The sequence below is a fragment of the Astyanax mexicanus genome, chromosome 18 (assembly GCF_023375975.1).
Source record: "Astyanax mexicanus isolate ESR-SI-001 chromosome 18, AstMex3_surface, whole genome shotgun sequence".
NCBI lineage: Eukaryota > Metazoa > Chordata > Actinopteri > Characiformes > Acestrorhamphidae > Astyanax > Astyanax mexicanus.
Window position 1 is genome coordinate 32,454,862 of NC_064425.1, and position 26,629 is coordinate 32,481,490.

The window sequence follows — 26,629 nt, forward strand, 5'->3', positions numbered from 1 at the left end:
CACATCACCACACATCCCTGCACATCACTGCTGTCTAAAACATCTTAAACATCCTTCAGGAGGAAGGAGGAGGCTTCTCCAGGCGAGTACCCTGTAATAAAATACTTCATTGGATTAATACATTTAACACAAGCTAAAAACATTACAAATTATTCACCCCAGATTCTTAGTAAATATTAGCTACATTAAACAGCTGAGGCACACAAAATATAAGGTTAAGTTTGATTAACATTACTCAGCACTTTGCACTGGGGATGCACCAGTGTTGGAATTCTGGCCCGATGCCGATATCCTAAATTACACATTTATAACTTTATAGCAGAGAGAGTACACAACCCAGTCTATTTTTAGAATTTTAGAAATTAATACAATTAAAAAAAGTGCTTAAATCAATCAACCAATCAAAACATTTAAAAGTTATGTGGCAAGTGTCGGCCAATTGTAGTGGTGCGGCAAGCATTACATAAACTTGTCGAAAAGTTGTGTATTTAAATATAATAATAGTGTACTTGAATTATAGGCGTAATAATTAAAGTATACTTTTCTACCTATACTTACATAGTTGTTTAATCTGTATTTCAGTGTAGTTTGAAAAAGTATACTTTATTTGGCTGTGCTAATTTTGTACTAGTGATGTACTTAGTAAAAATATATGCTTAATATTATTTTATGAATCTTTTTACGATAAAACTATACTTTTACTTCTATAGTATAGTTTATAGGAGTCTATAGGAGTCGATATTTCTGCAATAAAACTCTACTTCAGTCAACTTTGCAACGAAACAATAATTTCAAATTGACAAATTAAAACTGTGATAATGAACTTTAATGGGTTAAATTTATACTTAGAAAACATAGTTTACTTAGTTAAGTTAGTAGAAATGAGATATATTGCTTTTGTTTTTCCCAGTTTATATACACTCCTCAAAATAAATGTGATGTTTAAGCTATATTTTAGTCACACTTTTAATATGTTTTTAATGTTCAGTTCGACAGCCCAAACAAATATAATTGTATTAAATAAAAATAAAATTGTATTAAATAGTACTGAGTATACATTTTGTGCACATTTATATTATTTTAATTACAAATAAGTAGTAATAAAGTACAAATTAGTGGTTCCAAAATAACATAACTTAAGTACAAACCTATATTAGCATAATTTAGGTACACTTTTTTCACAAGGGTAGTAATTATAGGAGCAATTATCCACCCTTTAGCCATCCTTTGCTCTGATTACTGCTTTGCACACTCTTGGCATTCTCTTAATGAGCTTCATCAAGAGGTGGTCACCTGAAATGGTTTTCAGGTGTGCCTTATCAGGGTTAATAATTCCTACTTTACACAAAAAGCTCTGTTCCTTTCTTTTCTAACTGGATTACCGGGTATTTAGTTATATTTTATATAGCGGTTAACTGCCTGGCCACATTGTTTTGGGACATATGAGCAAGTTACCGTTTTCTTTGCTGCAAATTGTGACTTAATGCAGGGATACTTTTCCTATAATGCTGGTATAAGGGAATAAATGTGATCCTGTATTAAGAAAAAGAAAAGCTAAAGTTCCCTTAAGAAAAGTTAGTAAAACAAAGTGATGTATTCAATAAGATAAAATACTAAATTTACTAAATGCCCAAAGGGAATGTAGTCCTGATCCACACAGCTACACACAGATGGTGAGGGGTGAGGGGGGTATGGAAATAAATTATGCCAGGAGTCATTAGGAAAGTAATTTTTGTGTAATGTGCAAAGAATTTTTAAGCAATTTTTACCTTATTTTAAAAATGTGTCTCGGCTGTCCAATAATTCCACAGTCTTACAGCTGAAACACATTATAGATGAAGTAAAGAGACAGCTCTGAATCTGTTGCTGCACAGTTTACAGTGTTGCTCTTGTGATTTTCTACACTGAAAAAAATGATGAGTAAAATTTACTTTTAAAAAAGTTTTGCAACTTTCTGCATTGGCTTTTTTAAAAGTAAAATTTAATTTCAGAAAAATGTAAGTAACTTCAACTCGGTTTCAAGATTTAAATGTTACATAGAGTAAATAAGTGACTGAACTTCAGACAATCCTTTCTTTTAGTGACCTTTACTTCATTTATTTTTACTGAATCAATCCTTTCTTTTAGTGACCTTTACTTAATTTCTGCATACAATATTACTTAATTCATACAATTATTTTATTATGAATTAAATAATTTATGATACATAATATATTATAATTGCTGAAATTTCAATATGTTAGTTAAAACACACATATTACACTCTCTCAACACATGAATGGCATGTAATACATTATTTTTAGTATACTCAAAAGAATGTATTACATGCCATCCTGTTTACAAAATAAATCTTTGAGATTATGTAAATATTTAAATGTGTGTTTTAACTAAAATATTTAAATTCCAAGAATTATAATATATTATGTATCATAAATTATTTGAGTAATATTGTATAAACCAAATCAATTGTAATCAGGGAATATTGTATGCAGAAATTAAGTAAAGGTCACTAAAAGAAAGGATTGATTCAGCAAAAATAAATTAAGTAAAGTTTACTGAAAGAAAGGATTGACTGAAGTTCAGTTCACATCTTGATACCGAGTTGAAGTTACTTAAATGTATCTGAAATTAAATTTACTTAAAAAAAGCAAATGCAGAAAGTTGCGAAACTTTTTTAAAGTAAATTTTACTCATCATTTTTTCAGTGTAGTCCTTTTTTATTGTCTAAATAACTTAACTTAAAAGAAGCTCTTAATGGACTTTTCTCAGTCAGGCAATGGCACTGAGATGTTTAAAAACTCGCCTTCTCAAAAGTTTTGAAGAGTTTTGAAGGTCTTCCTTGTCTGAGCAGTTCCTTGGTGGTATGATTCAGCATCAACTGGTAAAATTATACATTGCCGAATACAAGAATCCACAACAGGTGGATTATGGGAAATGAGTGAACATGCATGACACCAGCAGATTTTTAAAGCCTTATGTAATTTATTCTCTTGCATAGGAATCTGAGCTAATTGGATATTGACATGCCATTAATTAGATTTATTTTCACAGCCTGGTTTTTAGTAAAGGCCCTATAATGACAGAAATGATCATAAACCTCTGTAATAAAGCTCCCACTCTGTGCTTCACATTCCAGCTAGTTCTGCAGTCATGGTGAGAGTGGTTGCTGTGGTGTCGCTGGTTCTCAGCGCTCTGGGAGCTGCTATAGGAATTAAACTGGATGGAAATGGATACACAGACCTTCTTATAGCCATCAACCCAGCTGTACCTCAGAACAATGAGCTTATCAATCGAATCAAGGTACCTTCTTCTACATACTGTATATTCCATATATTACATATGAATCATACAGCATGAGACCATAATTTGATTGTATGATTATTTAGTAGTGTTGTATCATTTTTTTGTCTCCTTTTCTGTGTGTACAGACAATGATTACAAAAGGATCAGAATATCTGCTTGAAGCTTTAGACAGAAAGGTGTTTATCAAGGAGGTGAACATACTAGTTCCACCAACCTGGACCGGATCTTTCGCGAAAGCAAGAAGAGAAACCTACGATAAGGTACAACATTTCAGATATTTTTTTTACAATATTTTCATGTGCAGAATGGGTGGGTTTTAGCAGCAGTGCAGATAATGTGTCAAAGTTCAGGGATATTAATCTGCTCAGATAGGAAGGAGGAACGGATTGTGAGTCGAGTTCACCTGCATTGGTGCAAATTAAAGCGACAACAGGTGAAGTGGAGAGACAACAGCAGGACACACCCCCAAAAAGGTGTGGTTTAGCAGCTTAATCCACAGATAAATACTCTTTCTGTTTCCTTTATGACTGATGTTTCTACAGTTTTGGTATTGCTAGTGTCCTTATCACTACTGGTAGCACAAGACACATCTCACACCAGAACTGTGATTTTTATAGAAGTACTTGGCATGAAAACAAACGTACATTTCAGCAAAGATTAAGGCTTAGAGTGGAAATTAGTTCCATTTGTCTTGCAGAATTTTTCTGTTTTATATGTAGTATTATTTTTATGCTAACTTGTGTATTTATTTTGTAGTTTATTTTAATTGTATATGTTTTATCTGGTTTGTGTAATCTCTCAATTTAAAAATCTAAAGGTTCTTTATATAATAATAATAATACTAACAAAAACAACAACAACAACAACAACAATAATAATAATAATAATAATAATAATAATGATTATTATTATTATTATTATTATTATTATTATTATTATTTTAGTTGTTGCTATCACATTATTATCATTGCTGTTATTATTATTATTATTATTATTATTATTATTATTGTTATTATTATTATTGTTATTATTATTATTGTTATTATTATTATTATTATTATTATTATTATTATTATTATTATTATTTTAGTTGTTGCTATCACATTATTATCATTGCTGTTATTATTATTATTATTATTATTATTATTATTATTATTATTATTATTGTTATTATTATTATTATTATTATTATTATTATTATTATTATTATTATTATTATTGTTATTATTACGGCAACAAAAACCCAGACAGTGTGTTCTCAGACAGAATTTTTTCCATATAATGATGACTGAACAATTAGTTGATTTAGGTTTCCAATAGCCATTCCTATTGAACTGTGTGCTGAGTTGGGCACAGATTTTTAGAGGCCATAGTTACGGAATCAGGCAATAAATATACACTTACAGGTGTTTACAACTCTTACAAACCTCAAACAAAATAGAACTTTTTGGTCTTAATTCCACTCGCCGTGTTTGGTGGACGAAGAATGTATGGATGAGTACCATCCTAAAACACCATCCCTACTGTGAAGCATGGGGGTGGAAGCATCATGTGTTGTAATGGATGACTGAACTGTATTAAGGAGAGGATGACCAGGGCCAGGTATTGCGAGATTTTGGGGAGCAACCTTCTTCCCTCAGTTAGAGCATTGAAGATGGGTCATGGCTGGGTCTTCCAACATGACAATGACCCAAAGAGCACAGCCAGGATAACCAAGGGGTGACTTCGTAAGAAGCATATCAAGGTTCTGGAGTGGCCTAGCCAGTCTCCAGACCTAAACCCAATAGAAAATCTTTGGAGGGAGCTGAAACTCTGTGTTTCTCAGCGACAGCCCAGAAACCTGGCTGATCTGGAGAAGATCTGTGTGGAAAAATGGGCCAAAGTGTCTCTTACAGCGGACATGCATCTAAAATTTCAGACCCCTCCATGACTTCTAAGTGGGGGAACTGGCAAAGTTACAGGGTGTTCAAATACTTATTTTCCTCACTGTGTAAACACCTCAGTCAGATTCTAGTTCAGGGATCATGCCCAAATACTGCTGGGGTAAATACAGGCATGTGGGATTACAGTGATGAAATTTCCAGCATGCATTTAAGTCCCTCCCTATGGGTTGATGATTTTGGTTTCTACTGATTGTTGTCATGTAATTTTATTCTTAACTAATTACACACTTTCTATCAGCAAATATTGTTTGTTCTAGAACTTATATTCTGGTTATTACACAGGCCAATGTGATCGTTGGCCACCCGAACACAGCATTCGGTGATGAGCCGTACACTAAACAGATGAAAGGCTGTGGGGAAGAAGGAGAGCACATTCACTTCACCCCAGATTTCCTCCTAAAAGACGACCTTCTCAAAGTATTCGGGCCCAGAGGTGAGAGTTTAGTCCATATTTATGTTCATACTCTTCAGAAGCTGCTGAGAAAAAAAGTGTTTTTACAGAAATGCAACCCTGTATTCAGGAGTGACAGAGCTATTCTCTGCCACATATCTAAATAGGGTCACATGGATTTTAAAGGGACATTTTAGCTTGCACATGAATAGGCATTATATTTATTCATTAATTAATTGGTTAAACCATCCAGGCTGTAAAGCTTAACCATCAACAACATTAGAATAAAACATGCAGAAGAGGAAAACTGTAATTAGAATTTTAGATAATAATTAATGTCGTATTATAGAATTTTAGATATTTTTATCCGAAGTATTCCCATGGATCTTTGGCTCCAGAACATTACACACACATACTGATTTTTTATTTTATTGTATTATTTTTAGAAAAGGTCTTCGTCCATGAATGGGCTCATCTCAGATGGGGGGTGTTTGATGAGTACAATAAGAAGCAGCCATTCTACTGGTCCAAAACTCAAGAGATTGAACACACAAGGTAATATCATTTTAAAAGACATATCAGAGGATTTCTGAATTTTTATGTCAGATTTACTGATCTGGAGACATTACAGACCATTAAACTAAATGAGATGAAGGTTTTGGTTATTTTATATAGGGTGAAAGACCATTTCTGAAATGTTTCTTTAAATAAGTGCTGAGCATTAAGTGGTGTTACTATATCACCTGTGCTTTTTGTTTGGTAGTTAGTTTGCAATTGGTTTAATTGTGTTATTTATGGATTTTGTGGTAAAGATGAAATCATGTCTTTGTTTGGTTTGTGCACACAGTAAAAAAAATAATAATTTCTGGGAGCAGTAAAAAATTTAAAAAATGTGTAACTTTTTTCTAGTGCCTCTCCTGACAGCAAACAATATTTTTTGTTTATATTTCTTTAACCCCGATCCCAAAGAAAAAACAGAGAAGTTTCAGTAGATTCAAAGTCTAAATTGTAAATTTATAGTCAGAATTGTTACAAATGCAAAACCTTAACTTTCTCTACATAGAAAAACTGTTTATTTACAGACTAAAAACTTCAAGAAAGCACTGAAGTTAATGTGTAAGAGCTACTGCAGTGTAACATAAAATATCTGCTCAAACACTACATAACACTCGAAAAGATAAAGCTGGTCCAATATGGAACCTCTAAAATACAACAAAAGGCCACTTACTCATCCAGCTAACCTCACTCAAATATACAGCTAACCTCACCAAAACATCCAGCTAACCTCATCAAAACATCCAGCTTACCTCACCAAACCATCCAGCCAACCTCACTCAAATATCCAGCTAACCTCACTCAAATATCCAGCTTACCTCACCAAGACATCCAGCTAACTTCACTCAAATATCCAGCCAACCTCACCAAAACATCTAGCTAACCTCACCAAAACATTCAGCAAACCTCATTCAAATATTCAACAAACCTCACCAAACCATCCAGCCAACCTCACTCAAATATCCAGCCAACCTCAACAAAACATCCAGCTAACCTCACCAAAACATCCAGCCAACCTCACTCAAATATCCAACAAACCTCAACAAACCATCTAGCTAACCTCACCAAAACATCCAGCTAACCTCACTCAAATATCCAACCAAACTCAACAAAACATTCAACTTACCTGACCAAACCATCCAGCTAACCTCACTCAAACACCCAATGAGTTACAAAAAACTCCAGTTACTCTTAGCAAAACATCCAGCTAACCTCACCAAAACATCTAGTTTACCTCACCAAAACATCCAGCTTACCTCACCAAAACATCCAGCTTACCTCACCAAAACATCTAGCTTACCTCACTCAAATATCCAGCCAACCTCACCAAAACATTCAACTTACCTGACCAAACCTTTCAGCTAACCTCACTCAAACACCCAATGAGTTAAAAAAAACTCCACTTACTCTTAGCAAAACATCCAGCTAACCTCACCAAAACATCTAGTTTACCTCACCAAAACATCCAGCTTACCTCACCAAAACATCCAGCTAACCTCACCAAAACATCCAGCTTACGTCACCAAAACATCCAGCTAACCTCACCAAAACATTTAGCTTACCTCACCAAAACATCTAGCTTACCTCACCAAAACATCCAGTTTACCTCACTCAAATATCCAGCCAACCTCACCAAACCGTCCAGCCAACCTCACCAAAACATCCAGCTAACCTCACCAAAACATTTAGCTTACCTCACCAAAACATCTAGCTTACCTCACCAAAACATCCAGTTTACCTCACTCAAATATCCAGCCAACCTCACCAAACCATCCAGCCAACCTCAACAAAACATCCAGCTAACCTCACCAAACCAGCCAGCTAACCTCACCAAACCATCCAGCTAACCTCAACAAAACATTTAGCCAACCTCATTAAAATATTTAGAAAACCTTACTTAAACATCCAGCCAACTTCACCAAAAATATTTAGCCAGCCTCACCAAAATATCCAGATAACCTCACCAAAACAACATTCAGCCAACTTCATTAAAATATTTAGCCAACCTCACCAAAACATAGTCAACCTCACCAAAAAATTGAGTAAATCTTATCAAAACATCCTGCTAACCTCACCAAAATATCCAGCCAACATCATCAAAATATTATTTTAACCTCATGAAAACATCTAGCCAACCAGCTAACCTTACCAAAACATCCAGCTAACCTTTTCTTTACAAAAAGAAACTCACAGTAAGTTTAATTAGAACCAACAGTTGAAAGCTGCGGAAACACAGATGATTCATGTATTTCACTAACACAGTATTTTTTCATAAAAATGAAATCAAAAACAGTCCATTCTTTTCATTTTACTAGAGATCATAATTACAGGAAAATACTATAAATTGTTTTGTGTAAAAGTGCATTTTAGCTTTTTAAATTCATGTTTGTTTAGTTTTATTCTATAACCATACATGTAAACCTACCCTGAATCAACTGATTTAAACAGGCTCCTCCAACAACCAGGCACACCTAGTTTTGCAGAAAAATACCTTTTTTTTTTACATCACTGTGTTTTTCCAATTCGCCAAAAAAGTTCAAGGACATTTCTTACAGTGACACTGTAAAGGGACTTATATATACTCACAAATATAATGTTCTGAATATGTGTATTTCAGATGTAGTGGGAAGATTGCTGGCAAGTTGTATGACGTGTCCAGTGGAAGTCCTCTTCCTTGCAGTTTTGATCCGAAAACTGGTTTACCCACTAAGGGATGCAAGTTCATTCCAAACAAAGATCAAAAAACAAGCTCTTCAATCATGTTCATGCCAAGTCTAGATGCTGTAAGTTGAAGTTAAATATATAAATCAAAGCAAAGTTTGTCACACAGATTATTATGATTAATGAAACTGTTGGCCCATTAAGGAAATGAGATGCAGTAAGAAAATAAATTATATAGTGTATAAAAAATATCAAAGCAAATTTAAAATGACCACTCTGCAGGTTAAAACGTTTTGTGAAGATGGAGATCACAACACTGAAGCTCCGAACCGGCAGAACAAGGAATGTAACTTCAGATCTACCCGTACCATCATTTATAAACATTCAGTGGACAGTGCCGCCCTTAAGACCTTAACCCCTCTCAAGACTAAACCACCACCTCCAAAATTCAGAGTGGTCCAGAGGAAAAGTCGGGCCACCTGCCTCATCCTTGATGTCTCTGGAAGTATGAGCGTAAGTAACAAATTAATAAAATTAATTCCTTTCAGAAACAACATTACATCTGTTCATTCTCTCAATTATTGCATCCCAGGTATCAAAAATCACTCGTGCCATTATCTGACCAAACCATACCAATCAAAAGGCATCAGTCTGGATCCAGGTTAAATCTAAGGACAATTCTGGCCCAAATCCTCAGCCTATTATTTAAGGGAATTGGCCTAAGCTGCATGTGCTAACACCCTGGTTGCTAAGAATAAAACGGGAACTGTCTTGAGGAGCTTGTGGTAGGGTTGCCACCTTTCAGAAATGAAATTAGGGATGCCCACCATGGCTCATTTTGACCTTGAGCACCTGTGAGGCGGGGCACCCGCAGCAGTGGTATTGTAGCGTCCGGCTGGACGTGTTGAATAGATGGATGAAAAAGTAGTTTTTAGTCATTGCTTAATACTGGGACCTAAAAATGGTTACTGTTGGCTGCAACCACGTCAAGACAAGCTAGCAGGCTAGCGAGCTTGAGGGAGATTGGGGTGGAAATGAATTCACTGGGGGTGTAGTATTCTGGCTTATTGGGGTCAACCTGTTCCTGTGGAGGGCAACCCATTTAGCCCTAGGTGAAAAAAAACTCTATACATCACTTCACTTAGTTTTTCTAGAACTTCTCACACCCCACCCAATGATATTGCAATGTAATGCAGTATCCCTTCTTCCTTGAGTTTAAATTCTGCACAGCAGATCTCTTAACCCATAGGGAGGGAGAGTATGGTAAGCTGTTGGCCAGTGTCCTCTTAAACCGACTAGGCCATCAGTCTGAGGATGTAGTGGGGTGGTCTTTGTCTTTTGCATACCCACTCACTTACATATAGTAGAAAAAACACCAGACTCAAAGGTTGTTCCTTGGTCACTGTGGATGACCTCACTGCACCAAACCTGAAAAACATGCCCTTTACCAGGGCATCTGCAACAGTCCCTAAATCCTGATCTGGCATGGCATAAGCCTCTGGCCATTTTTTGAAATAGTTCATAGCAAATAGGACATAATGGTCCCCGTTGTCTGAACGGGGAAAGGACACATTTTGTCTACTGTAACTCTTTTCACTGGGGCCCCTACTGCCAGCTGTTGGTGGTGGGCACAGGACTGATCTGGGGGGCCTTTGTGATTGGTACAAAGGTCATACCAATGGTGAATGTCCTTCCAGGACCTCTGGAGCACCCTGTCCTTCACCCAGAGAGCTGAAAACTTTTTAAACAACACTCGTCATGCAATCCTATTTCTTCCAGCCAGCATGCCATCGGCCTCTTTGGCTCTAAAAAGGACACTGAGGGCTGCGTGGGCTATGTGATCAGTCTGGACAGTGAAAGATAGGCCACAGAGAGAGTACTTGGTGACTTATTGCTATTATAAAAACAGGAGCTCTCTGCGCGTGACAAAATGTTGCTGTTCAACTTTATTGAAATTCTAACCGTAATAAGCCACCACTTTCTCCCCTTCTTGGCCCACCTGGCTCAGCATCGCTGGAAAATGTGTCCAGAACAAATTGCAGGGTGGAGTCTGGGGGTTGAAAATGGGAGACCCTGTCAAGGCATTCTTCAAACAGCTAAAGGTCTGCTTGCATTTTGCTGTCTAGACAAAAATCACTGCCCTTATGTTGCATTTGGAGCAGGGGCACAGCTATGCAAGAAAAGCCTCGCACAAACTACTTGTTAGTGAACCGTTTTAGGTCCCTCAGTTTGGAGGGGGTCGGCCAGTCCTTCACAACTTGCACTTTCTCCAATTTGCCTAGGGCACAGCACACTGATGTGACCGACCTGACCACACAATCTAGAAACTCTAAAGGGTTTACAATTTTTCAAGCACCACTGTATATAATAAGTAAATGAACAGTTCATGTCTGGTATAGTTTACTGTAATAAATGAGCAATAACATAACATACTAGGGAAAAATATATACTTTTTTATCAAATAAACTTTCAGTCTTTTTCATCATAATACACTTATATTAGTAAATTGCCAGTACCACCAGTGTCTTGTAAAAAAAAGGCTTTAAAGGTCTGTAAGGTCTAATATTGGTTTGTGTATGATTTGTTTGGTTTAAAGGGAGAGAGAATACGCCGACAGCAGCAGGCAGCTGCACTTTTCCTCAGCGAGATTGTGGAGGAGGGGGCATCTGTGGCCATCGTTCAGTTTAGTAATGATGCAAGTATTAGAAGACCTCTGACTAAAATAAAGGGAAAAGCCTCAAGAGATGCTTTAATCAAAAACCTGCCAACATCTGCAGGAGGAGGTACATACATGTGTAAAGGACTCCTGAAAAGCTTAGAGGTAAGGAACAGTATGTGTGTAAAATTTTTTTACACTTACTTAAAAGAATAGACTAAAAGAGGCCTTTTCCTTGTATTTCAGGTGCTTAAGGCAGATGATGGAGACACAATAGGAGATGATGTGATTTTTCTGACAGACGGTGAAGCTTCCGATGACATTAATACTTGTTTTCAGACAGCGGTGAAGAGTGGTGCCATTATCAATACTTTAGCACTTGGTCCGAGTGCCTCTGTCATTCTAAAAACCATGGCAGATCAAACAGGTACAGATAATAATGCACTGTACTATATGTACTATACACAATCTTGCTTATTCTTGGTTTATCCTGTTTTTTTCATCCTTTTTTTTTCATGCTGCTGACAATAAGCATGGTACCAATAGGATCAAGTGTTTACATACTTGCACACCTGTTGGCACCTAATCATCAATGGGTGCAACTTTAAGTGGCAGAATTTACCTAAAGCAGCTTTTATGATGTCCTATTGTAAACCCATTGGCATTATTATGTAACTTTACTCTGTATCTTTATGGTAGTACATCCCCACTCTGTAACTTTACATGATCGTCACCCCGCTCTGTAACTTTACATGGTCATACACGCCGCTCTGTAACTTTACATGATCAGACACCCCGCTCTGTAACTTTACATGATCAGACACCCCGCTCTGTAACTTTACATGATCAGACACCCCGCTCTGTAACTTTACATGGTCAGACACGCCGCTCTGTAACTTTACATGATCAGACACCCCGCTCTGTAACTTTACATGATCAGACACCCGGCTCTGTAACTTTACATGATCAGACACCCCGCTCTGTAACTTTACATGGTCAGACACGCCACTCTGTAACTTTACATGATCAGACACCCCGCTCTGTAACTTTACATGATCAGACACCCCGCTCTGTAACTTTACATGATCAGACACCCCGCTCTGTAACTTTACATGATCAGACACCCCGCTCTGTAACTTTACATGATCGTACACCCCGCTCTGTAACTTTACATGATCGTCACCCCGCTCTGTAACTTTACATGGTCAGACACGCCGCTCTGTAACTTTACATGATCGTCACGCCGCTCTGTAACTTTACATGATCAGACACCACGCTCTGTAACTTTACATGATCAGACACCCCGCTGTGTAACTTTACATGATCAGACACCCCGCTGTGTAACTTTACATGATCAGACACGCCGCTCTGTAACTTTACATGATCAGACACCCCACTCTGTAACTTTACATGATCGTCACGCCGCTCTGTAACTTTACATGATCAGACACCCCGCTCTGTAACTTTACATGATCAGACACCCCGCTGTGTAACTTTACATGATCAGACACGCCGCTCTGTAACTTTACATGATCAGACACCCCGCTCTGTAACTTTACATGATCAGACACCCCACTCTGTAACTTTACATGATCGTCACCCCGCTCTGTAACTTTACATGATCAGACACCCCGTTATGTAACTTTACATGATCAGACACCCCGTTCTGTAACTTTACATGATCGTACACCCCGCTCTGTAACTTTACATGATCGTCACCCCGCTCTGTAACTTTACATGGTCAGACACGCCGCTCTGTAACTTTACATGATCAGACACCCCGCTCTGTAACTTTACATGGTCAGACACGCCGCTCTGTAACTTTACATGATCGTCACCCCGCTCTGTAACTTTACATGGACAGACATGCCGCTCTGTAACTTTACATGATCGTCACCCCGCTCTGTAACTTTACATGATCAGACACGCCGCTCTGTAACTTGACATGATCGTCACCCCGCTCTGTAACTTTACATGATCAGACACCCCGCTCTGTAACTTTACATGATCAGACACCCCGCTCTGTAACTTTACATGATCAGACACCCCGCTCTGTAACTTTGCATGATCAGACACCCCGCTCTGTAACTTTACATGATCAGACACCCCGCTCTGTAACTTTACATGATCGTACACCCCGCTCTGTAACTTTACATGATCGTCACCCCGCTCTGTAACTTTACATGATCAGACACCCCGCTCTGTAACTTTACATGATCGTCACCCCGCTCTGTAACTTTACATGATCAGACACGCCGCTCTGTAACTTTACATGATCGTCACCCCGCTCTGTAACTTTACATGATCAGACACCCCGCTCTGTAACTTTACATGATCAGACACGCCGCTCTGTAACTTTACATGATCAGACACCCCGCTCTGTAACTTTACATGATCAGACACCCCGCTCTGTAACTTTACATGATCGTCACCCTGCTCTGTAACTTTACATGATCAGACACGCCGCTCTGTAACTTTACATGATCAGACACCCCGCTCTGTAACTTTACATGGTCAGACACGGCACTCTGTAACTTTACATGGTCAGACACGCCACTCTGTAACTTTACATGATCAGACACCCCGCTCTGTAACTTTACATGATCGTCACCCCGCTCTGTAACTTTACATGATCAGACACCCCGCTCTGTAACTTTACATGGTCAGACACGCCGCTCTGTAACTTTACATGGTCAGACACGCCACTCTGTAACTTTACATGATCAGACACCCCGCTCTGTAACTTTACATGATCGTCACCCCGCTCTGTAACTTTACATGATCAGACACCCCGCTCTGTAACTTTACATAATCAGACACCCCGCTCTGTAACTTTACATGATCGTCACCCCGCTCTGTAACTTTACATGATCAGACACGCCGCTCTGTAACTTTACATGATCAGACACCCCGCTCTGTAACTTTACATGGTCAGACACGCCGCTCTGTAACTTTACATGATCGTCACCCCGCTCTGTAACTTTACATGATCAGACACGCCGCTCTGTAACTTTACATGATCAGACACGCCGCTCTGTAACTTTACATGATCAGACACCCCGCTCTGTAACTTTACATGATCGTCACCCCGCTCTGTAACTTTACATGATTGTACACCCCGCTCTGTAACTTTACATGATCGTCACGCCGCTCTGTAACTTTACATGATCAGACACCCCGCTCTGTAACTTTACATGATCGTCACCCCGCTCTGTAACTTTACATGGTCAGACACGCCGCTCTGTAACTTTACATGATCGTCACGCCGCTCTGTAACTTTACATGATCAGACACCCCGCTCTGTAACTTTACATGATCAGACACCCCGCTGTGAAACTTTACATGATCAGACACGCCGCTCTGTAACTTTACATGATCAGACACCCCGCTCTGTAACTTTACATGATCAGACACCCCACTCTGTAACTTTACATGATCGTCACCCCGCTCTGTAACTTTACATGATCAGACACCCCGTTATGTAACTTTACATGATCGTACACCCCGCTCTGTAACTTTACATGATCGTCACCCCGCTCTGTAACTTTACATGATCAGACACGCCGCTCTGTAACTTTACATGATCAGACACCCCGCTCTGTAACTTTACATGATCGTACACCCCGCTCTGTAACTTTACATGATCAGACACCCCGCTCTGTAACTTTACATGATCAGACACCCCGCTCTGTAACTTTACATGGTCAGACACGCCACTCTGTAACTTTACATGGTCAGACACGCCACTCTGTAACTTTACATGATCAGACACCCCGCTCTGTAACTTTACATGATCATCACCCCGCTCTGTAACTTTACATGATCAGACACGCCGCTCTGTAACTTTACATGATCAGACACCACGCTCTGTAACTTTACATGATCAGACACGCCGCTCTGTAACTTTACATGATCAGACACGCCGCTCTGTAACTTTACATGATCAGACACGCCGCTCTGTAACTTTACATGGTCAGACACGCCGCTCTGTAACTTTACATGATCGTCACCCCGCTCTGTAACTTTACATGATCAGACACCCGGCTCTGTAACTTTACATGATCAGACACCCCGCTCTGTAACTTTACATGATCAGACACCCCGCTCTGTAACTTTACATGGTCAGACACGCCGCTCTGTAACTTTACATGATCGTCACCCCGCTCTGTAACTTTACATGATCAGACACCCCGCTCTGTAACTTTACATGGTCAGACACGCCACTCTGTAACTTTACATGATCAGACACCCCGCTCTGTAACTTTACATGATCGTCACCCCGCTCTGTAACTTTACATGATCAGACACCCCGCTCTGTAACTTTACATGGTCAGACACGCCGCTCTGTAACTTTACATGGTCAGACACGCCACTCTGTAACTTTACATGATCAGACACCCCGCTCTGTAACTTTACATGATCGTCACCCCGCTCTGTAACTTTACATGATCAGACACCCCGCTCTGTAACTTTACATGATCAGACACCCCGCTCTGTAACTTTACATGATCAGACACGCCGCTCTGTAACTTTACATGATCAGACACCCCGCTCTGTAACTTTACATGGTCAGACACGCCGCTCTGTAACTTTACATGATCGTCACCCCGCTCTGTAACTTTACATGATCAGACACGCCGCTCTGTAACTTTACATGATCAGACACGCCGCTCTGTAACTTTACATGATCAGACACCCCGCTCTGTAACTTTACATGATCGTCACCCCGCTCTGTAACTTTACATGATCAGACACCCCGCTCTGTAACTTTACATGGTCAGACACGCCACTCTGTAACTTTACATGGTCAGACACGCCACTCTGTAACTTTACATGATCAGACACCCCGCTCTGTAACTTTACATGATCATCACCCCGCTCTGTAACTTTACATGATCAGACACGCCGCTCTGTAACTTTACATGATCAGACACCCCGCTCTGTAACTTTACATGATCAGACACGCCGCTCTGTAACTTTACATGATCAGACACGCCGCTCTGTAACTTTACATGATCAGACACGCCGCTCTGTAACTTTACATGGTCAGACACGCCGCTCTGTAACTTTACATGATCGTCACCCCGCTCTGTAACTTTACATGATCAGACACCCGGCTCTGTAACTTTACATGATCAGACACCCCGCTCTGTAACTTTACATGATCAGACACCCCGCTCTGTAACTTTACATGGTCAGACACGCCGCTCTGTAACTTTACATGATCAGACACCCCGCTCTGTAACTTTACATGATCGTCACCCCGCTCTGTAACTTTACATGATCAGACACCCCGCTCTGTAACTTTACATGGTCAGACACGCCACTCTGTAACTTTACATGGTCAGACACGCCACTCTGTAACTTTACATGATCAGACACCCCGCTCTGTAACTTTACATGATCGTCACCCCGCTCTGTAACTTTACATGATCAGACACCCCGCTCTGTAACTTTACATGGTCAGACACGCCACTCTGTAACTTTACATGATCAGACACCCCGCTCTGTAACTTTACATGATTGTCAGCCCGCTCTGTAACTTTACATGATCAGACACCCCGCTCTGTAACTTTACATGATCAGACACCCCGCTCTGTAACTTTACATGATCAGACACGCCGCTCTGTAACTTTACATGATCAGACACCCCGCTCTGTAACTTTACATGGTCAGACACGCCGCTCTGTAACTTGACATGATCGTCACCCCGCTCTGTAACTTTACATGATCAGACACCCCGCTCTGTAACTTTACATGATCGTCACCCCGCTCTGTAACTTTACATGATCGTCACCCCGCTCTGTAACTTTACATGGTCAGACACGCCGCTCTGTAACTTTACATGATCGTCACGCCGCTCTGTAACTTTACATGATCAGACACCCCGCTCTGTAACTTTACATGATCGTCACCCCGCTCTGTAACTTTACATGGTCAGACACGCCGCTCTGTAACTTTACATGATCGTCACGCCGCTCTGTAACTTTACATGATCAGACACCCCGCTCTGTAACTTTACATGATCAGACACCCCGCTGTGTAACTTTACATGATCAGACACGCCGCTCTGTAACTTTACATGATCAGACACCCCGCTCTGTAACTTTACATGATCAGACACCCCACTCTGTAACTTTACATGATCGTCACCCCGCTCTGTAACTTTACATGATCAGACACCCCGTTATGTAACTTTACATGATCAGACACGCCGCTCTGTAACTTTACATGATCGTACACCCCGCTCTGTAACTTTACATGATCAGACACCCCGCTCTGTAACTTTACATGATCAGACACCCCGCTCTGTAACTTTACATGGTCAGACAAGCCACTCTGTAACTTTACATGATCAGACACGCCACTCTGTAACTTTACATGATCAGACACCCCGCTCTGTAACTTTACGTGATCATCACCCCGCTCTGTAACTTTACATGGTCAGACACGCCGCTCTGTAACTTTACATGATCGTCACCCCGCTCTGTAACTTTACATGATCAGACACGCCGCTCTGTAACTTTACATGGTCAGACACGCCACTCTGTAACTTTACATGGTCAGACACGCCGCTCTGTAACTTTACATGGTCAGACACGCCGCTCTGTAACTTTACATGGTCAGACACGCCGCTCTGTAACTTTACATGATCGTACACCCCGCTCTGTAACTTTACATATACATGTATTTAGCAATTCTTTACTGCTTCATTCGTGCACTCTTATTTTAAAAAGTACATTTTATCTACCTATTTTTTTTCCATTAGGAGGAAAGTTTGTTGTGGCCAAGGATGATTTGCTCTCCAACCAGCTGGTGGAGGCCTTCTCCTCATTTTCATTTTCAGATGGAGATCCTATTAAACAGACAGTGCAGGTGAGATACAGTAATAAACAGCCAGATGATTATCAACACTGTGAGCCAGAGTGTCTCTTTTACTGATTTATTATTATTTTATAAAACAGCTCGAGAGCATTGGAAAGAATACTGCTGATTGGTTCAATGGAACAGTGCCTATAGACCGCACTGTAGGAAACAGCACCACCTTCACAGTCATCTATGAAAGAGCTACACCCACCGTGTACATAAAGTCATCAAGTGGGCGGGTCTACACTCAGGCTCACATCAAAGATGACACGGCATCAAAGACCATCACTTTAAATATTCCAGGAACTGCAGAGGTATAGCAGCGTTTCTGAGTATCTGACTAATCATTTCATCTTGTACAATATTGTGTCCTTGTTTGTACACCCATTATCATTTTTTTAACTCCACACTTGCTATAATTCCAGTCTGTGGTCTTGTATCTGTTTCACTGTATACTTCATTATTATTCTCCTTCTTTCATCCTGTTATTCTATACTTAAAACCCCACAGGAGAGACCACCACAGAGCAGCTATTATTATTTGGGTGGTGGGTCATTATTCTCAGCACTGCAGTGACACTGAGGTGTTTAAAAACTCCAGCAGCACTGCTGTACCTGTTCCACCTACTGTACCAGAACAGCTCACGCTAACACCTCATACACCACCACCATGCTAATCAGTGCTAATCATTGCAGTGCTGAAAATAATGACCCACCATCCAAATAATAATAATAACAGCTGCTCTGTGGGGGTCTTCTCTGCTGTGGGGTCCTGAGTATTGAAGAACAGGGTGAAAAGAGGATAATAATGAAATATACAGGAGAAACAGATACAGAACTACAGTCTGAAATTATTATATGACTACAGAGTAAATTACTGTATATGATCAGTGTATTACTGGATAATGGGTGTAGAAACATGGAGTTTCATGGTCATAATGAAGTGCTTGTTTAGTTAACAGTATATAGCACAACATGGGACTTAATGACTTCTGAATTCCTCTTATTTCACGGCAGCCTGGGGTCTGGAAATACAGCTTCCTCAACAGAAAAGCACCTGCTCAGACTATGACTTTAACAGTGACGAGTCGGGCAGCCCACGATAGCGTTCCTCCACTTATCGTTACAGCCAAGATGAACAAGCTGAGCAGTGATGGAAGTAAACCCTTGGTTGTTTATGCTGAAGTCAGTCAGAATTTGATGCCTGTTCTTGGGGCCAATGTTACTGCCACCCTGCAGTCAGATACCGGGCATTCAGTGCAACTATACCTCCTGGATAACGGAGCAGGTAAACCTCTTAAACTTTAAAAAAAACATAAAGGAGAATTCCAGTGTAAAATTGACTTTGGGTGTAGTGAAACATGATAAAGAGTACTACCCTTTGTTGAGTAGCCCACCTCAGCTCTCCTGCAGCTTTCCGAGATCCAGTAATATTTTTACAGTTTGTCCAAACATGTTGTAAAATGGATGATATGTGGCATATATATTTTGTGTATTTTCACAAGTGAAGCTATCTAGCATGCTAAAGAACATCCTGTTATCATCACTTACATGAGAAGAATCTCACTATATGTGACAATGATTGTTTTGTAGAATGTTGCCAGGTTTCCTTTTATATTCATAGTCCTGTATCTATTTCCGTGGATAAAAAAAGAATTAAATCGAGCGAATGATATAGCAGTTCATGCTCATGATTTCTTTAATTTGAGCAAACGTTTTTTATGTGCACTAAGACAAGAAGCTCGGATGAAAAGGAGCATTTATGGCTCTTGATCGGTTACAGGGCTGCTGTGATGATAATCAGTTATCTGCATTTGTAACCTGCTGATTATTAATGCTCTAGTGTTACAGTTAGATAATACAGTGTTCAGATTTTGCCATAGTGGTGGCGACGCCACAGCGTGCCGCGAGATGCCTTTTGAAGAGAGCGCGCACAGTCCTTTTGCAGAGCTTATTGACCAACAATATACACAAATACAGTCAATTTGTGCCATGAATAAAGTAAATAAACATTTTACTGGTACAGGATGACTGTATGTGTGTTACATAAACCATATCAAATCAAAGTTATGATGCAGTGTGGAATTGCGTTTATCAATTTCTTAATAACATTCAATCCGGAAATGCCCCCCTTTTTTAAATCTGATTACATCATTATGACATTCATGATCCTTAGATATCATCAATATGTGAATCTTTGTAGCAAAAAAAACCCCATAATTCAGAAAATATAGCTTGAACAAGTTTATAATTATTTATTCGTTTTTTTTATGTATTTGTGACATGTTTCTGAGCAGGACACTGATTTGACTTTAGTCTATTTTATTAGATATAGAAACAGCATATGGTTCATGGGTATCTATCATTATATACCTGTGAAAGGTGACCATATGGAAAGCTTAAAGACCTTGGTCTATCCTTTCGAGATCTTGTCTTAGTGCACATACAAATCGCTCACTTGAATAAAAAAAAAAGGTCGCTTGAATTAAACAAAATCGTGAGCACGAATTGCAAATGGTTCACTCAAATTAAAGAAAACATGAGCATAAACTGCTATATTGTTCATTCAATTTAATTATTTTTTATTTACGGTCCTCCCAGGCTCTGTGTATTTCTCTGTATACTTTATTATTCTCCTCCTTTAACCCTGTTCTTCTGTTCTTCTTCACAGAATAGCTATTATTATTATTTAAGTGGTAGGTCATTATTCTCAGCACTGCAGTGATTAGCACTAAATAACATGTGTTCAGTTGCTACAAGTTCTTAAACAGCTCAGCATCACTGCTGCACTGAGAATAGTCCACCAACAGTATTATAATGTGTGTAAAAACAAGTCAGTGTATGTATAGATGTAAAGGTAAAATTTGTAGAAGGTAGATCTCCAGCAGAATCATTGGTCAGTGAGCTCTGCATTGTTAGACATTTTGCTAGATTGAATTCTAATTATATTCTACATCATTTTTTTTACAGCGGCTGATAACGTTAAAGATGATGGCATCTACTCTAGATATTTTACATATTTAAAGAGTGGAAGGTACAGTCTGAAAGTGAAAGTGACTGACCGTACTGACACCAAACGCTCACTCGGCAAACCCAGCGGTGCTCTGTATGTCCCTGGATATATCGTAAATGGTAAGTATGGTAAACTTTCTTCACCCTACAGGAGGTCATTCAGGAGGTGTTTCTGATGGTTCTCATTGCTGAAGACATCTCCCTAAAGTCTAATTACAATGGCTACAATCTACAAGCCTTTCAAAACTACACCAAAATTTCCAGCATTATATTAACAAATAATTCTGCACCATATGGAGTCTTTTATTAACTTTATTAATAACTCATTAGTGTCAACACATTTTTACTCCACAGGTAGAACAACTTTTCATACAGAGTATCTACAGATACAGATGACCTCTAGGAGATTAAGAAATATTAGCTATGCTACGAGATAAATGACTTTTTATCCCGAAGAAGCTTTGTTTAGAACAGGAAAAATGATGAAATACTGCCAAAAATGCAGTGATTCTTCCATAAAATTACAGGTCTCTGCACCAGGAGTTTTACTACTAAATCTCATGTATCTAAACAAACAAATGTAACACACACATACACATAATTACATCAATAATATATGACTTGTGATTTTAAATTGTGAAATCCTTTACAGCTTATTTATCATTATTACTTGCAAGAAAAGCATCTAATCAAACTCAGCTGATCAACAAACTAAAATCAGCCAATAATCAATAATCTAGACTCTATGAATTGTTGTTAGCTTAAATTCTTCAACATTAACACATTTCTCCTTCTTCTTATGGAAGTTTTTCCTTCTCTTAAATGTAAAATGCAGTCAGAATACCGCAAATCAGATCAGAACTGAATTGATTTTCAGTACCACATCTTAAAGGCGTCATTCCATCGTTTTTTCATTCATTTTAAAATGTCCAGTTGTGGTCTCTAGTATGACTGAATGCCCTGTGAGCTGTTTTATGTAAATAAAATTTTAAAAAGTGCTCCGGTGATCCGTTATAATGCTGCTTATAATGCTGCTGAAGGAGTTGACAGAGAACAACAATAGGATTTCAGCTATTGCTTAATAATATTCATACATGCAAACATATCGCCTCTGATTGGCCAACAGAAAAGCGACACCAGGAGGCAGTGAGACTGACAACAATTAGAAACATTTTAAAATAAAAACATTTTTACACTAATAACAGTCTTTGCACAGTCATAAGTTACTTTACAACATGTGTAATGCCCTGCTAAGTGCAGTTCAGCCACCGATCTAGTTTTAGAGTCTCTGTAAAATGCAAAATCCACTGGAGATCCTATGTAAACCTATATTTTCTTACAAAGATAGGTATTTCAGGGCTAAAAAAGTAAAAATCCCCCCAGGGTTTTGTTTGCTGAATTTTTACCTTCTGGACCTGGACTACTCACCTCTGCTTACACAAGCTAGCTAGCTAGCTAAATAACTAGTATAAACAGAATTGTTCTAAACATATAAACCTACCTTTCTCAATCGTACTTTGCTGGCGGTTTCATTCACAAATTCTAAACATTTGTCCCTTAGCTCTGAATTACTGGGCAAAGCATATAACACTGATGTGTTATTTGCACAGGTAACTCTGGAACTAAATGCCATGCTGTTCTAAAGCTGTTAGCGAGACAATGTAGCTGCGTTGCTTCAGCTCTGCCTGTGGGCGGTCGCGAGCCAAGATGGGCGAGGCCTTAAATACTAATACTACTTTTACTAGCTACTGACAATAGACAATGGAGGTTGAGGAACATTTTCATGTGCAGCATCCATATACAACTCAAAGATACCTATTGTTTTTCACAAAGAACAACAAAAAGTGGACATTAGCAGAAGGACACCTTTAAAATAATCCAATTTGAAATTGAATCTGAAGCTGCCACACAGATAACCACATTTGTGATACATGAGACTGGATTTGGGCCACTTTTACCTGCTGTGTGAACGAAGCCTAAGATAGATCCAGTGTAAGAAACTGTAAATGTCCGTAAACAAGCTCTTTAAGGTTGTGAGTGAGTGAAATATAGCATAAAGACTGCTGTTCTTCTCTTCAGGTAAAGTAGAGTTGAACCCCCAGGAGCCACCAGTAAACGTGGAGCCGGCGAATGTGGGCAGCTTCAGCAGAATAGCCACTGGAGAGAGCTTTGTGGTGAAGGTCGCATCAGGTGTCACTCCCAACTTCCCTCCAAACAGAATCCGAGACCTGAGTGCCGAATTCCAGAATGACAATGTGCTTCTCAACTGGACGGCTCCAGGAGAAATCTATGATGAGGGGACAGGTACATAATATACATGACCCACTGTGAAGCGAAGACATATTGGGCATGATATGTCAGGTTTACCTGGTACACACACCCAAACTCTCAAACTCATAGATTATCTCTTAATCCTTAGAACCCTACGGACGGATTTTCCGCCAAAATCACACCTGGTGTTCTCAGGAATTACTTCACACATAAAAATCATCCATATATGGTTAGAAAGGCCAGGACTTAAAATAGCAATGGCATCCCAGTGCGGTAAAGCATCTACAAGAAACCCATTGAGAAAAACACCTAAAAAAGTGAGATCTCCTTCCCCCACCAATATTATTTACCTTTAGTGCTTCAAACATATTTATATGATGTTTCAAACCAAATAATATCAGTAAATGACTCAAAAGTGTCCACAGAAAAAGTGTGAAACTTCCTGCATTCAAACTAAAGCTAGATATGCTGCGCACTACTTTATATAGTTTTTATTTTACTTGCACATTTTTACTAAGTAGTTATGTTGCACTAAACTTTTATTTATTTAGACTAATAAGTTTACATTTTCGTATATAGTTTTCTTTGTGTGTCCTGATCAAAATACTGAAAGGCATAGACTGCTCTGAGTTTTGTATCCTAGAGGTGTGATTATCAAGAAAAATAAGTCCACCTGATGCTCTCCATGTATTTTGTCAAAGTAATAAACCATGTAATGAACTATCATCAATATTCTTATGCTTTCAACTCAACGCCGTAGATCGATAATACTCACCTCTGCATGGGCAAGGAGCTAGCGCTTAGCAGCCTCTGTGCAGGAGAACTAAACTAAAACTCCTGTATAACACTATAAACAATGTTTAATATCCTGCTAAACTGCTGGGTTTTCATATCTAGCTACGTTATGATCAGTATCCACAGCAGCAGCTACTTCAGTTTACTTGCATTTACTTTAAATACTTTATTTACTTAAATACTTTACTTTAAATAGAAACCATGTAATATGAACTCTTGAAAGTGGGCGTGGCAGAATAAGATGGATATGATCAGCAGAGCTGAAAAAATAAATAATGGGTGGAGAAAAAACTAGGTAGTCATAAAGATATGCTTGATTGGTGTATACATAGTACTACACACAACTACTGTATAAAGAGAAGTATCGTCCTGAGGACAGTTCCACTTTATTCAACACATCAGCTAATTAAACAAAAAAATCTATGTTTGCTGATTTTAGTTTCCTGAACTTAATACGTACTTTATGTGAATAGCCCTCCATAATATTTCTTTTCTTTTCAAGCTAAATCCTATGAAATCAGATGGAGTGAAAATCTGGAGATGCTTCAGAAGAATTTCAGTGGCGCTAATCTATTGAACACATCTGGACTCCAGCCAAAAGAGGTGGGCTCGGCTGAACAGCATCACTTCCTGCCGGATACCCAGATCAAAAACGGCACCACCCTGTTCTTCGCTATTCAGGCAAAGAACAAAAAGGGGGTGAAGTCTGAATTATCTAACATCGCTCGGGTCACCAAGTTCCTCCCGACTCCTGAAGAACCTGCATATCCAGGCTTCAGCCTGGTCATTATTATCAAGTCTATGCTGCGGTCTTTCCTGCCGCAGTGGTAGTGCGTCTCATATCTGTTGTTATCACATCTGCAATTAACAAAAAAAAGTCAGAATAGAGATGGCTAAAATTTACACAAGCAGTGTTTATGAGAATTTGACCAGTTTTCAGCCTATAAATCCTGACTGGGCTTAATCCCTGTCTATGAAACCAGTAAATATGTAATGGCACGATAAAATGCTACCTGCCTCTCTCTGCTGTGATTAATATGCCATTTTTCAATAAACTCTTTAAGCATTACACAATCTTCTCTTAAAAGTTATTTTTCAGATTTACAAATGTAAAGTTTTCTACTGATATAAATGAATCTGCTGCAGTCTGTAAATAGCAGTAGGCTTCAATTCTTCTCCTGGAGAGCGTCCCCTCCACAGATCCTGGTTGGCTGATTGGTGTATGTAAGGCTGTGTTCACACAACAGGTACATTTTTTTCTATCAGACAGTCTTTTTAATGTGACTCATGTCTGACATCTGTCTGGTCAGATGTGTGAAAGAGCAACGCTTCACGTAAGTTTCAGTTTCAAGAGAGTAAGAGCTCAGAGTAAGAGTAAAAGTAAGCAATGAAATTATTCAACCACAGAGAGGTTTTTAGCTTTTTTAAAGATTTTCTTTTAGTGCTGCAGCCTCTTTCTGCAACCGCGTGTGGCCAATTCATTACATGCACATGCTAAGCGATTGTGTAAAACTTTATAAAAAAAAAATTACTTGTTTTCTTTGCATTATTTGAGATGCTCTGCATCTTTTTTGTTATTTTAGCCATTTCTTGTTTTTTTGCAAATAATTTTTTTTGCTCTAAATAACTATATTTTTATTTGGAATTTAGGAAAAATGTTGTCTACAGTTTATAGAATAAAACAAAAATGTTAATTTTAATCAAATGTATACCTATACATAGCAAAATCAGAGAAACTGATTCAGAAACTGAAGTCTCTCCATTTTTCCAGAGCTATATACTTGTAAGCAAGTTGAATACCGGCAGAGCGAGTCGAGTGTTCTATCTGCTCCATGTACTTCAGGTTTCTGCTGCCCCAGAACTCACTATCAGGGTTGGAGCTGGAAGTCTGAACCGAGACCAGCTCCGGAGCATTACAACTATACAATGCACACCTGGGGATGTCTTGTCTATCATTGTGTTGTCTGTATTTGAACGTTTCAGTCATTCAGCCAGAAAAAAAATCTGTGCGTTGGGCGGGGGCAGGGCAGATTATGGAGGAAGTTGGAGTCAAACAAGTTGGAGTAATTAAAGCCCCACTAGGTAGGATTTCCTTGATTTTTGATCTTTTTAAAGAAGTAAAATAACAGCTTGAAACTCACTCCAGCTCTGCATTGAGGTGTAATAGTAGGAATAG

General features: G+C 39.0%; 1 protein-coding gene across 2 annotated transcripts; it reads left to right on the forward strand.

The window, feature by feature from the left end:
* Positions 1-25,531, forward strand: LOC103031751 (calcium-activated chloride channel regulator 1). Of its 2 annotated transcripts, none has more exons than XM_049467354.1 (15): positions 1-82; positions 3,137-3,300; positions 3,429-3,563; positions 5,529-5,679; positions 6,084-6,192; positions 8,810-8,975; positions 9,136-9,366; positions 11,450-11,674; positions 11,756-11,936; positions 18,279-18,385; positions 18,475-18,690; positions 19,393-19,663; positions 21,346-21,507; positions 23,467-23,691; positions 24,956-25,531. In XM_049467354.1, the coding sequence occupies exons 2-15, from the start codon at positions 3,151-3,153 to the stop codon at positions 25,282-25,284; spliced, it is 2,658 nt and encodes an 885-aa protein (XP_049323311.1). In that variant the 5' UTR covers positions 1-82; positions 3,137-3,150; the 3' UTR covers positions 25,285-25,531. The 2 variants fall into 2 exon arrangements, with proteins under 2 accessions (XP_049323311.1, XP_049323310.1); XM_049467353.1 differs by having other exon boundaries at positions 10-93.
* Positions 25,532-26,629: the final 1,098 nt, after the last annotated feature.